This window comes from Cupressus sempervirens, chromosome 8, assembly GCF_028749045.1.
Source record: "Cupressus sempervirens isolate cs-2001-9-10 chromosome 8, ASM2874904v1, whole genome shotgun sequence".
NCBI classification, from domain to species: Eukaryota; Viridiplantae; Streptophyta; class Pinopsida; order Cupressales; family Cupressaceae; genus Cupressus; species Cupressus sempervirens.
The window spans coordinates 229,599,081-229,612,130 of NC_143125.1; the positions used below are offsets into that span (position 1 = coordinate 229,599,081).

At 34.6% G+C, this 13,050-nt stretch overlaps 1 protein-coding gene across 2 annotated transcripts in view; it reads left to right on the top strand.

The window, feature by feature from the left end:
- Positions 1–13,050, top strand: part of LOC149542335 (LRR receptor kinase SERK2-like) — an 84,115-nt gene that overhangs the window by 23,894 nt on the left and 47,171 nt on the right. Inside the window, exon 2 of one of the 2 annotated variants that reach the window (XM_089797308.1) lies at positions 7,496–7,742. The exons of the other annotated variant lie outside the window; for it this stretch is intronic. Coding sequence (XP_089653434.1) covers positions 7,664–7,742 — 79 coding nt within the window. The 5' untranslated portion in view covers positions 7,496–7,663. The remainder of the gene's footprint in view (positions 1–7,495; positions 7,743–13,050) is intronic. 2 annotated transcript variants of the gene reach the window in all.

A 13,050-nucleotide genomic window follows, 5' to 3' on the forward strand; every position in this document is an offset into this window, starting at 1 on the left:
TCAATATAAAATACTAAAGATCATTGCCATTGGAAAATACATACCGAACATGCAGTGCTATTTCATTTGCAGTAATTCTCATAAAACTTAACATGGTATTAGAGCAAGGTTCCCTACTTGCCGATGACGTCTAATAATGAAAAGGTTGTTGAAGCTTTCATGATTGGCTGGCATAAAGCAAAATGACCAACTACCTCCATATTTGCATCAAAATGTACTTGTTCGAGTGCTCAAATAGGTGATTGTCTTTGAAGACCACAATTCCTTGAGATGAACGCCACACAATGCATTTAGAATAAAAGTCCATCAACAACATTCATCTAGATCACAGGTCTTTTGATGAGAATGCCATTGTTGACTAGGAATTCATAGTCGATCTCTTTCAGGGAGAGAAGAGCTTCATGGCGATTGATTATATCTTCAGATTCAGCTTCCTCACAATCTATGACATTTTTGGAAGGGCATCTTCAAATTACTTTTAATGAAAATTTCTAGACCCTAAGGATGCAGATTCTGTTTTCTTTGCCTAGTGATGGATTGACTGTGTGTATGAAGCTTCATCTTCACAAAGATGACCTCATAAAGTTTTTGTATGGAAGCTAGGAAATACATTGAGACATTATTGGTTAGTGACCAAAGGAACATCATTGCATTGAGGAAATTATGGGAAGATATTATTATTTAAACAAATATTTGGTATCATTAATACCAAAGCTTTAGTAGTTAATCTCTGTAGTGAAGGATTAAATATTTTGGTGGGGCCAAATTTAAACATTATTGACATTGCCTTGTTATTAAGAATATTTGAGAAGGATCTTGTTAAATTGGAGTTCTCATTTCATTGGAATATTTGATCTTATCAAAACTGTTACAGAAGTTTCATTTCTTCCTCACAAGACATACAGAGTCTTTCCATTGAGATTTGTAGTTGTGGGTAACTGTTGTTGTTCATAGCCTATGCATTTCTATCATGGGGCTCTTGTATATTTATGCAGTGTGTCAAGCTTCCATCTAGATCAATTGCAACATGAGAAACACTTTCATATTAATAGATAGAACAAATTGGTGTTCTTATCATTTGCATGTGGAAGAATTATTATTATTGCAGATATAATTACTGTAACAAAAGAATATATTGCTTATGGATTAGGAAGCGGTGATGGGTTTAATTGAAAAGACACGATAATTTTAATGCATCTTAAGAGGCTCGCGTGTGGGACAAAACATGTGGATATGCTAAGCTGCAAATATATAGCAATCGCCTATATTGAAGTTGACTTGCTAGATGGAGATATGGATGTGCTCAATAATAATCATTAAATACATGTCATGAACTATTAAGTAGAGTCTACCTCCATTGATCAAGAGATCATGAATGAAAATTATATCTGAAAATAAAGCTTTGAACCTTGATTTAATTGACATGGTGTAGTACAAAATTGAAATACTTTATTATATATGCAGAAGTGATCGCATATGCATAATAAATCCTCTGTTTTGGTAATCGAGGTTTCTACATTTTTTTATACTCCCATCTCTAGGGCTGAAAGTATTCTTTTTTCAATCATATAATTAATAGGAATCTCTCATTAAAACAATAATATCTGAGAAATTATGCGATGATAGTTGTGGCCTATTCGTAAGATGGTGAACATGATACATAATGTCGATTGATTGACTTTGATAAGGGAAGTCAATAATAGAATTAGCAACATGGAGGTACCAATCAGCGACTACCAAGAAGGCCATATCAAGGCATCGAACATAGCCGTCTTTGAAACACATTGTATGACAGTTATAAAATTATAATGGCAATCTGCATAAGAGAGTTAGTCATACACAACCACAAGCTTTCCAAGGAAGCCAAGACTCTTTGTAACTTGCAGACCTTGAATATATTTTCAGTGATGCATTGACACAAAATTAAAGGGACTCTAAGCATATCGTGTCCACCCAAATAAGAGAGGGGAACCATTCAGGATGGATATGTAATAAATGAGATAGAGGAGCTTATAAAGATAGTAGTACTTGTCCCTATAGAACAATATAAACTCTGACATTTCAATATATTTTCATTCTGGGTTGTTGGGTGTATTAGAAAACATATATTGGCATACGGTGGATGGATTTAGAAAAATTAATAGACATATTTTGCTACTATTGGTAATCTCAATGGATGTTTGGACCTTATTTAAAGGACCAAAATTAGAGCTTGAAAGAAGACTAATATTGAAATAAGAAAGAAGCAGATTGCAAGGATGTTAATGAGCATCTTGAGATAAGTATTGTTGTTTATTACCTCTTGAATACTTATTTTGTGCATACTAATTTTATTTGCATATCATAGTCAGTCTCTTAAATATATCCATGCATGTAATATAAGAGTTATTTTCTTTATTATGCTCTTGTTCTTTTCCTTGATCCCCAGGGATGATTCTTTATAAAGAAGAAAAAGAAGAACCGAAAGAAGTTTGTTAGATTCAATGTGATGCAAAATTGTTTGATGATATAAGAGTGGGAATTTTACATTGTGGGGGAAATAAAAACAATGTTCCATCCCCATTTGAACCATCCTTAGAGGGGAGATGTTAAAGAAGAGACACTATTAGAGTTCTAACTTCAAACATCCTTAGAAGGGAGATGTCAGAGAAGAGACACAATCACTATTACCACATTAACCACCTTAGAGGGGTGATGATTCGAAGGGGAGATGTCTTAAAAGACGTTTTCTGATTTGACACGTATGGACATTCATTTGATCAATGATGTTGATTTGCAGATAAATGTTTTTGCAGGCAAAGAAGGTTGGTACTTTACACATGCTACCAAATATTGTGCAGAACTCAATCTTATGACAGTAGCTCCAAAGAAGTCTTGATCTAGATTTCATTAATCACCTGATGATCATGCTAGATAATATGTGATGATTGATTATGAAGTATCTTATATCAAGAGGGAGTTTGACAATTCATTAGAGACTATTGAGATAATATCTTTATTAAGATATTATCTCCTTAGTTAAATACTTTCTATAATGGTCAACTACTTGTCTGTAGTCCGTCTTTCAGTCTAGATAGGAATGTTTCTTATCCTGTCTCTTTTGTATTCAATGCAAATAGGAATGTTTCCTATCCTGTCTTCAATTTTGTTTCTAATTTCGTCTTCAATCTATGTTGTTTCTTTTAGAAACAATGTCCTTGTAATTCTTTATAAGGAACACATTTGTTCCTCTGTTAATCAATCAATCATCCGAAAATCCGTTAATTTGCCAGTTTTTGAATCTTGTAACATGGTATCAGAGCTGATTCTTCAATTTTTTTCGAAAAATTTATAATTTTTATTGAAATTATTTGTTACAATTTTTTTCGAAATTATTTCTGAGCTTTCACCAAGAACCCGGTTAGGGTTTTTACAAATCGTGGTCCAATTTCTACAAATTGTGGTCGAATTTGAAAAACGCTTTTTTTTTGGCGTGCGACTTTGGAAAAACACGGGTTTTGTTTGAAAAATTGCTGCCATAAATCTAGCTAAGTCCACGCTATCTGAGGTTCTGCTTGTATTTGATTACATCCACATTTATTTTCATGGAGATCTTCATGCCCAGATTGCAGAAGTCATGATTTCTTGGTGACGTTTTCTTAAAAACCGGGTTTGTTTTTTCTTGCTCCAAGCTTGCATAATCAGCTAATCTGTGTTCTTCTTCCTCCATACTAGCGTTAAATCCTTCAAGCACTGATCGTCTGTTCATGCTGCATTTTTTTTTGATCCGTTTTCAGCATCAGTTTTGCTCAAAGCTGCCATTACTTGGAGTTTTTGTAGCCGGCTAGGGTTTTGCTCGAAACCCTAGTTTTTGACCTCGGATTTTATGTTTTGTTTTTAGATTCTTTGTGGGTTTTTCGAGACCTCATCTGGGTCTTCATTAGAATTTTTTGGGTACCTCATTTTCTGTGCCTCAATTTTCGAGCTGACAGATTTACATTATGACTGCAGATTCCTTTTGGGTTTTCCGTCTACTCTTCTGGGTACCTGTCATTTTTTTCTGGGTCAGCCTCAACATTGCCTCAAACTTTGTGCAAATGGCATCTTTGACTAATCTGATGTTGGAGGGCAGTCTACGATTCAATGGCCACAATTATAACCACTGGAAGCAACGCATGTTAACCATCTTCGAGTATTGTCATTTGGATGAGCTTGTTCTAGGCACAAAGACTCATCTGATCTCCGACCAAGCAGAACAGGACAAGTTTGATGATCGCAATCAAGAGGTTGTTATGCTTCTTAAGCTCTTTGTTATTGATGATCAACTACCACAAATTCCTTCCGGCAAGTCGACTGCAAAAATCTGAAAATATCAGAAGGAGTTGCATGAAACATTTGACAAGAGTCGGGCATTCTTTTTGAAGAATCAACTGTTCTCCATTATGATGGATGAATGTATGTCCTTGCAAGAGCATTTGGAAAAGATTAAGGACATCCGCGATCAGCTTGAAGCTATTGGTCAAAAAATGGAGGAAGAGGATATGGTAGTCATCACTCTGAAAAGTCTACCATTGTCCTATGAGCACTTCATAGAAACACTCAACATTACGTCAACTAATGTTGATCTAAAGTTTCCAAAATTATGCACCAAACTTTTGCCGTAGGATTGTTGGAAACAACAATTTGGTAGTAGTGCTTCTGCAGCCTCCTCAGAGCAGGCATTTGCTGCAAAATCCTTTCAATAGAACATCAGTAACCATCAGTCTTCTTAGCATTTCTAGCACCAAACTTCTGCTTTGGCAGTAGCGCTTCTAGAGCCTCCTTAGAGTAGGCATTTGCTGCAAAATCCTTTCAACAGAACATCAACAACCATCAGTCTTCTCAACCTTTCTAGCATCAACCTTCTGCTCAATCCTTGAATGGCTCTACAAAGCAAAATGTACAGTGTAATTACTGTCACAAGTTTGGCCATATGAAGTTCGAGTGTCGGAATGTTTGGCTGCCCAAGCAAGGCCAAATGCTTCCTAGCAAACAACACAAGTTGTCGAGCTTCCTGATCAAGGCAAAGCTGCATTTTTCGCCTTCTAAATCTGTTTTTGTTTTTATGGGTTTGTTGATTTTCTCCTTAAAAATCATTTCATGTCTGTAATATGCAAGGTTGCGTGAGATTCTAGGTTTTCTCTTGTAACATGTGCCGGGTTTTTTGTTGTCTGTACATTGAAAATGTTTTCTCTTGTAACATGGATAGATATTGTTTGACTATTATTGCTTTTGGCCACTCAACATTATTTGATTGTTTATCGATTGAAATTTAAGAGTGCTTTTTGAATATTTATATTTATGAATAGGTCCTGACCTTAAGGTTTTGTAATACTTTCCAAAGAACACTTTGTTTACCAATTAAAGAAGGCCTTGTAAGCTCTTAAAAAGGTACTAAGAGCATGATATTTTAGAGTTGCTTCTTATTTGTATCGGGGAGGTATTGTTAAGAGTCAGTCAGATGCCAATAATCAAATCAAGAGCCCAGAAGGGGATACTATTATTTGAGTGCTCTATGCGAATGATTTTATCTACACTAGGGATGATTATGCTTTATTTGTAGAGTTTGGAGCAGCTACGATTTTAGAAATTTGCGATGATTTATTTGGGATAAATTCATCTTATTTGTAGTTTTGAAGTTTGGCAAATTGATGATGGTATATTCATGTATCAACAAAAGTATTCTTTATACCTTGTCCAAAGATTTCATAGTAAGATTACAAACCCACTACCACACCTGTTGAAGTTGGTCTTAAGCGGTTCAATTATGTTAAGATTGCTCTACTGAATTCCACTTTCTATAGATGATTGATTGGTTTTTCTTGATCTACTTAAATAATAGTGAGCCAAATATCACATATGTATAACTTGGCACCCAGTTTCACATTAAAACTTAAGAAAACACAGTGGAGTGCCACTAAGAGGAGTATTAGGTATCTCGAGGAACATTGAATCATGATTTCCAGTTTTAGCATTCAAAGGACTAGGTTGGTTTGATATAGTGATTTAGATTGGGCAGGTTCTATTGATAATTGGAAGCCTACTTCTGGTTATAATTTCAGTTTAGGTTCAGTATTACTTTCTTGGGAGTCTTAAAAGAACTTAGTATAATGAGCACAAAACTATTACCTTCACAACTTGCCAAGGAATTGGGTCTAGGAGGATTTGTAGAGCATAAGCAACAAATCCGAAATGATCCAATGGTGTTGGATTGTGATAATCGAAGTATTATTTAGATAGGAATCTATTTTTTACAACAAGACCAAGGATATTGAAATTCAGCAGCATGACATCACAGAGTTAGTTCAACAAGAACTGGTTGAGCTTGTATATTGCCCCATAGAGGAATACATTATCAATATCTGCACAAAGTCCCTTGGACATGATCACTTTTGAACACTTGATTTGCTTCATGTTCTTGCCTATGGTCATTATGGGGTTCAATGACAAAATATGAACATTTTATGACTTGTTTTGTAGTTTTCAAATGTTCCTTATGGGGAGACTGAAACAACTACTAACATTTACAATAAATAGGTATGTTTTTCGGGAGTGCTTAGCTGGCAGTTAGTTTGTTCTTTAATTTTTCTTTATTGTTCTTCAATTTTTCTTTTTTCACCTATGAATGTAAGTAGTTTGCAAATCAGAGATCAATGCAGATGTTGGAGAACCGTCCACATTTTCTGCATTATATTGTCTTGTAGATGATCTATAGGCATCATTTTTTCCCTACAGTTTCAAAGGACCTTCACTCCTAGGAATATTTTACTATGATATTGCTCACTCAAGGCATGCACACACACACAGGGAAACACTGATTTAAATTAGTGTAAGAACAGGGATACAAGAAAAGTATGTTTCTGAGAAAGCTATCTAAACAAATATTTGCACCTGTACTACAAGAGGCAAGGACTCAAAACTCTTTATGGAATGCCTAAATATTAGTTAGGTCAATTTTGCTCATAGGATTATAGATTATGTACAAACTTGCAATGAAGATTTTCTTGAGGATTACAACAGTTTCTGGAAGTGTTGTCTATTTTGAGATTCAAAAGGAAGAGCTGATGCCAAACTTGAAGATGGATGGGAGAAATTGTAGAACACTTACACACTATACTTGCATGCAATACCCTTCTAGAACACTTACACACTATACTTGCATGCGATATGCTAGTAAGTTAACAAGTCTTATAAAAAATGTGTTCTTACCATGAATTGGCATTGAGGATCTTTTGGAAAGGGATCTAATTGTAGCTAATAAATCACTAGCTATTGTACTATATGTATTATTGATTTTCATGCAATGTATTAGAAAACCTCTGCTTTGAAAAACTAATTCACAAAACACAATACATTAGTAGAAAATGCAACTTTGTGCAATTATATCTTTTGAACTTTATGAATATTATTTGCTAATATCTTCCTTAATGAAGCTTATTCTAGTTTATAAAATGACCTTCAATTTTCTTTGTATCAGGCTCCACTGAATGTGTACTTGATAACCAGTACAAGCATGATCCTTGGAAATTGCTATGAGGAAAAATACAATGATTTCAAGGAAAGAATGTGGATGCGTCATCAGCTAATAGTCTAACATTCTGGCGATTACAAATAGTTGTTGAAAAATTAATGGTTTATCTCAACTATGCATTTAATGGCAAAGTGGCTTGTATTTCTTATTCTTCTATACATTCCATACTCAATAGGTGCAACAAATGCTGAAGGTATCCTATCTCCTTTCTCAATTTGTCCAATCAACAAAAAGTTGAATGATAGAAAATAATGTTCTCAAAGAACTAGTAAATATAAATGTCCATCACACTCTCTTCACAGAAAAAGCTTGAAGTTATTACAGCAATCTACCTGATAACTGCTTGTCTGACTAGATAATAGAATACAACATTTTAAATAAATTAGAAAAAGTTATGGAAAAATAAGATGCACAGTGCCTCCAATCAGATCTTAAAAATTTGCTGAACAATGTCAATATGGCTTTGCTTATACAGGAGCTAACACTGTCCTACTGTTGGTAATCAATATTTTGCCACACTGAATAATGGTTTCTTTGCTAGTATTTTGTTTTTCTGTTAATTCCCTTCCAGGAGTATAAAACAAAATCTAAACAGAACTTTGATAGTTCTATATGTAATTTATCTATACAAATATATTTCTGCAGAAAGCATGTCTGTTATTCTCAGCTAGCTATGATCCCTAATGGGACTTCTGGCCACGAATTAGATTCCATCCCTGACACAACAATTGGCTAAAGTCAGCCATCATTTTAAATTTTTAAGCAGAATTGCTAGGTAGTAGCTGCCATTATCTCATGCAAGGTTCCTGGATAAGCATTTTGTTTGGAGTCATCCTAAAAATCCTACGTGCTTATAATAAATTCTCTCATTATTCTTTGCTGAGCAGCTGGCCTGAAATATAGAAACAATAATTAATCTTTTATAGTCTACCTTTAAAGTACAACTGTAAATTTTTAATATTTAGTTTAAAAAGTCATAAAAAATCAACGAAGTCAAGATATTAACTCTTGGGACATATGTTAGTTGCACCTTCAATAAATGCTGGGATCTCAATAAATTGCCAACATCCCCTGGTTAATGCAGCAACAGAATGTCCCTACAACAGCAGAGAAGTAGGAGGAGCGTATAATTGGTGCAAATGGACTTTTATTTGCACATTGTCTGGGCCAAAATTTCCACTCAACTCCTTTGTTTTGAAACTATCTTCAGGCTCACTTGGTTGATCATAGATCTCAAGATTGGCTTTGCTTTGGCTTGTTGATGATGCCCATTTCTGGCATTTAGTTCTTTGATGGAGATTGCCTCTTTAGGTCCCTCCAAATGCTGGTATTGTTGGTTCTCTGTTGGTTCTTTGGATAGTCGTCCATTTAGGAATTCCTTAAATTCCTTGCCAGAACAAGATGCTCAGTTGGTTCATTAGAGGGGAATTTCTGCCAGTGTTACCTTAACCACCCCTTTGAAAATTCATTGTTCCAGAGTAGTTTTCTATGCTGAGCACTTCTTATAGATTGCTAATGAAACCGATGTTCAATCCAACGATCTTTTGCATCACTGTTTCATGGTTTCAGAATTCCCCTTGATATTTTTCAAGTGTGTTTAATAGTAGAAAATAAGACCACAGAAATAAATACTACAACAACAGGAGGCTTTGGTATGTTTTATTCATCAGAAAGAAAATTTAAAAATATATATATGCAATATCTTCAACATTCAAGCTATAATTCTGCTAAAGTGACTGTCAACAAACTATGGTAAACAGCTAACTGGAACAGATCTGGGATCACTAAGACATCTTCAAGTTGTTCGCCAAACTATAGGTATGGTCACCAAGCTACCACGTTCCCAACATTTTTGGACACCATTTGCACATGAAGTGTCTCATCACCCTCATAATTAATGCTAAACTTCCAGATTTCAGATCTCCTCTGAACTATTGGACAGTAATCCTCACATCTATGTTTCATAATCCTAATGGGCTATGGTTTCTCGGATTCTCCTATCCACTAGCACCTTAGAGTCTCAGACTATTGACCTTCTAATTATACTCTTCTGTATTCCTTCCTTTTGTCAAAGTGTTGGCTTCTTCAAAATGGAAAAAGTCCTTGATTGTCACTATCAACAATTGATTTCTAAATCACAGCTATATTTGCCACTTTAACTTTCTTTTTGGGAAGGTCACTTGCACAAATTATGCAATTGTGATATTTAAAAGAAAAACTGTTTAATAAGATATCTTTTGCATCTGTTTTATCCACTGCAGCACCAACTTCTTTTGGCAGTTTAATGAGAGATCTTAGATCGCTCATGTGGTCAGACATAGTAATTTCATCTGACATTTAGAATCTAAATAATTGCAGGTTCAGAGAAAACTTTGCCTTTGTTTCTTTTCTCCACACAGTTTGTTTAGTTAGACCCAAATTCCTTTAGCTGTTTTTCCTAAATTAACAGTGTAATTCCGAAATCTGAAATAGGAAGGCCTATTATGGACTTGGCTTTTTCATCTCTACTTTCCCGATCAATCATCTTTTAGCATTTGTGGGTACTACTTCATTGCCATTCACTTTACCCCATAAATCTTTCTTCATCAGTTGCATTTGTATTTTCACCTTAAATGTGTGAAAATAATAACTATTAGATTTTATAGAGGTGTTTCCATTTTCAGATACTGACTCAACGGAAAACAAGAAAAATACCTTCTTGACTGAATCGCAGTAGAGGGATTTGCAATTCTAACAAAGACTCAGTGAACTTTGTGCACTTTGTACTCTGTTTCTTCCTTTATCAGCCAGCACACATGAGTGGCTTTTCTATAGACCTCATCACACACACCAAGTAGAGATCATTTCAGCTTCAGATTGGGCACAAACAAAACATGGAGATCACATAATGGCACAGCTTTTTCTCTAAATCAATGCTGCTTTTCTTGCAGGCAAAGCCCTTCCTTTCTCTTCCACCACTTAGACTATAACTATAATGTGGCAATTAAGCTGCTTCAACACCAAAATAGAGAATAAGGCTGCAAAAAGAAATGTTAAAAGAATAGAAGAAGGCTTTCTTATATTTTATTCATCGGAGGATACAAATATATAGATGCAATGTGTTAAAGAGTCAACCTATATTTTTGTTAAGGAGATTGACAACAAACTAATCATCATTGATAGCTAATTGGAGACTCATGACAACTACTTGGAACAGACCTACAATTTTTAATTGGTTCCTATTTGAAATCTCATGACACATAAATAGTTCTTTCTTTCCATGTTGATGACCCATACAATCCTATTAAATTGTTGGAGCATTATATTCCAATACGTCCATCAGCTTTGTGTTGAGATTGATCATAGATGAAAAACTTGTTGAGTTTTTGTATGATTTGCAACCATTCCCAAGTCAAAATGCCAAGCCAGCATCTTGGCCAACAATAACCCAATGAACTTTTGAAAATCTTGCGGCAATTATTTCCTATAAAACTTATGAGTAAATACAAAAATTGCAGAGCTTTTTGTTCAAAACTTGTCTAAATTCATAATTATTTTTCCTTGCTTGCAATTGAAAAAAAGTAATTTTTATTTGTGGTAAAGGTTTCAAAGGCCTTAACTTGGGCTTGGCCCTAGACCTCAAACCCTGTAGGGGTGCTACCACTCAACCCTGTTGAGGGGTGTTGCTCGAAAAGCCCCACAAGCGGTGTTGTCCTTTGATTCCATTGGGGGCATTGCTCCTAGTTTGTTAGCATGAATGCTGATGGTATTCGTATGTCGGAGTATCCTAGCATTGTTGGAGACATGATTCAGAAGTTGTGTGTTGCATTCATGACTGTGTTTGTCATTGATATCAACATACATGTTATTTTATGGAGATTGATAGAACAATATACAGAGTTTTAGTTTGCGCAGTGTGAGGATTGAAGATGAGCTTATGCGTAGTTAATGACGTGTTCTACAGAGCGTCTTGATGACGTGGCTAAGTGCGCATGCAGAAATATGACATTAGTGCAGAGTTATTTGAGATTTATTAAAGACAACGTTTAGATAGAGTTACTGGTTGAGCAGTTGCTGATGTTTTGATTATATCTCCTAATGGATATAGAATCTAGTTAAGCAAGGTTGTATAAAGGTAGAAGACAAGCTGAAGATGATGTGGTTACGTGAGCAAGGTCAGATGTTACACATGTGAAGAGTTATGTAATGTCCCCATCTTTTTAGCATCTCAGTGGAGTTCTTAGCCTTTACATTCTCCGAAGGCTAAGTGGAGAAATAAGGAGAAATTTATTAAATTAATTTCTTATAAAGATATTAAATAAATAAAATTAAAAAGTGAGTTTATATTTAATTAATTTAATTTTCTAGAAGCACAATTAATTATTGTATTGCAAGCGAGAAGCTTCTAGAGAGTGCATTTTCTAGAAATACAACTAATTATTGTATTGGAAAAGGGGAAATCTTTTAGAGAATGCAATTAAATAATATTTTATTTCCTTCTAGAGGGGTAAACGAAAAGAATAAATAGAGGTGAGAGCTTCATTGTTAATCATCTGATTATTGTGAATTGCATTTGATATAAAATTGGGAGAAGAAACTAAGGTTTCCGATTTTAGTCAACTATTGGAGAACGTCAACTCTTCAGTGTTGCAACTGTTTGAGGTGGTGAAATATCCATTGAATTTGGTATTCAGGAGAGCTTCAATTTAGGAGTTTTGTTTGTGCTTAAATTGGAGAATACAATTATTGTTGGCTACTATAGTACGCAAGAACGATGCCACGCTATAGTACTTATGCATGATTCATCTCTATCCTTGGGCATCACTATTATTAGGTTCCTCTTGCAACTATTAGTAGTTAGCATTGTAATTTTTAGGCATATGATTTTGCTATGATAATTCAAAATCAGGTTTTGGCATTACTATAGTCATTATTGTAAGCCCATTTGTCTTGGCAAACTCATAGCAACATTGTACATGAGAATGAATTCAATAAAGGAGATACATGTTGCATACCATTTGTTTGATGAAATGTCCATTTAATAGCATATATGATCAGCATAATAGTTGTATGTCAATTGTTTGTCAAAATGTCAGTTGGCTATAAGTATGCATTCCATATCTAGTTTCCATGTATATGCATTGAAAGTATCAAAAGAACTGCACTTGCATATTAGTTCATTGTAAGAGGCATTGTAATATCATTTGCAAACATTCTAAATTTCTTAGCATTGAAAGGCAACAATACAAGTGTTTGACAATATTCCTTGAGCTAAAATCAGTCAGTTTGGGCAAGGGATATTACAAGTTATGAAGATTGTGAGCCATCAGTTTTGTTGTAGTTGTGAAAAGATGTAATATTTTAATATAATATGTAAATGTAATATCTTAAGATGGTCCTATATTATTGTTGTAAATTGAGAAAGCCCCAAGGTTGATTCAATAACTTATTCTAGGACTTGGTATAAAGGAAAGATTATTTCCTTGTGGTAGAGTGTGACTAAGTGATGAATGCGAGTTGCA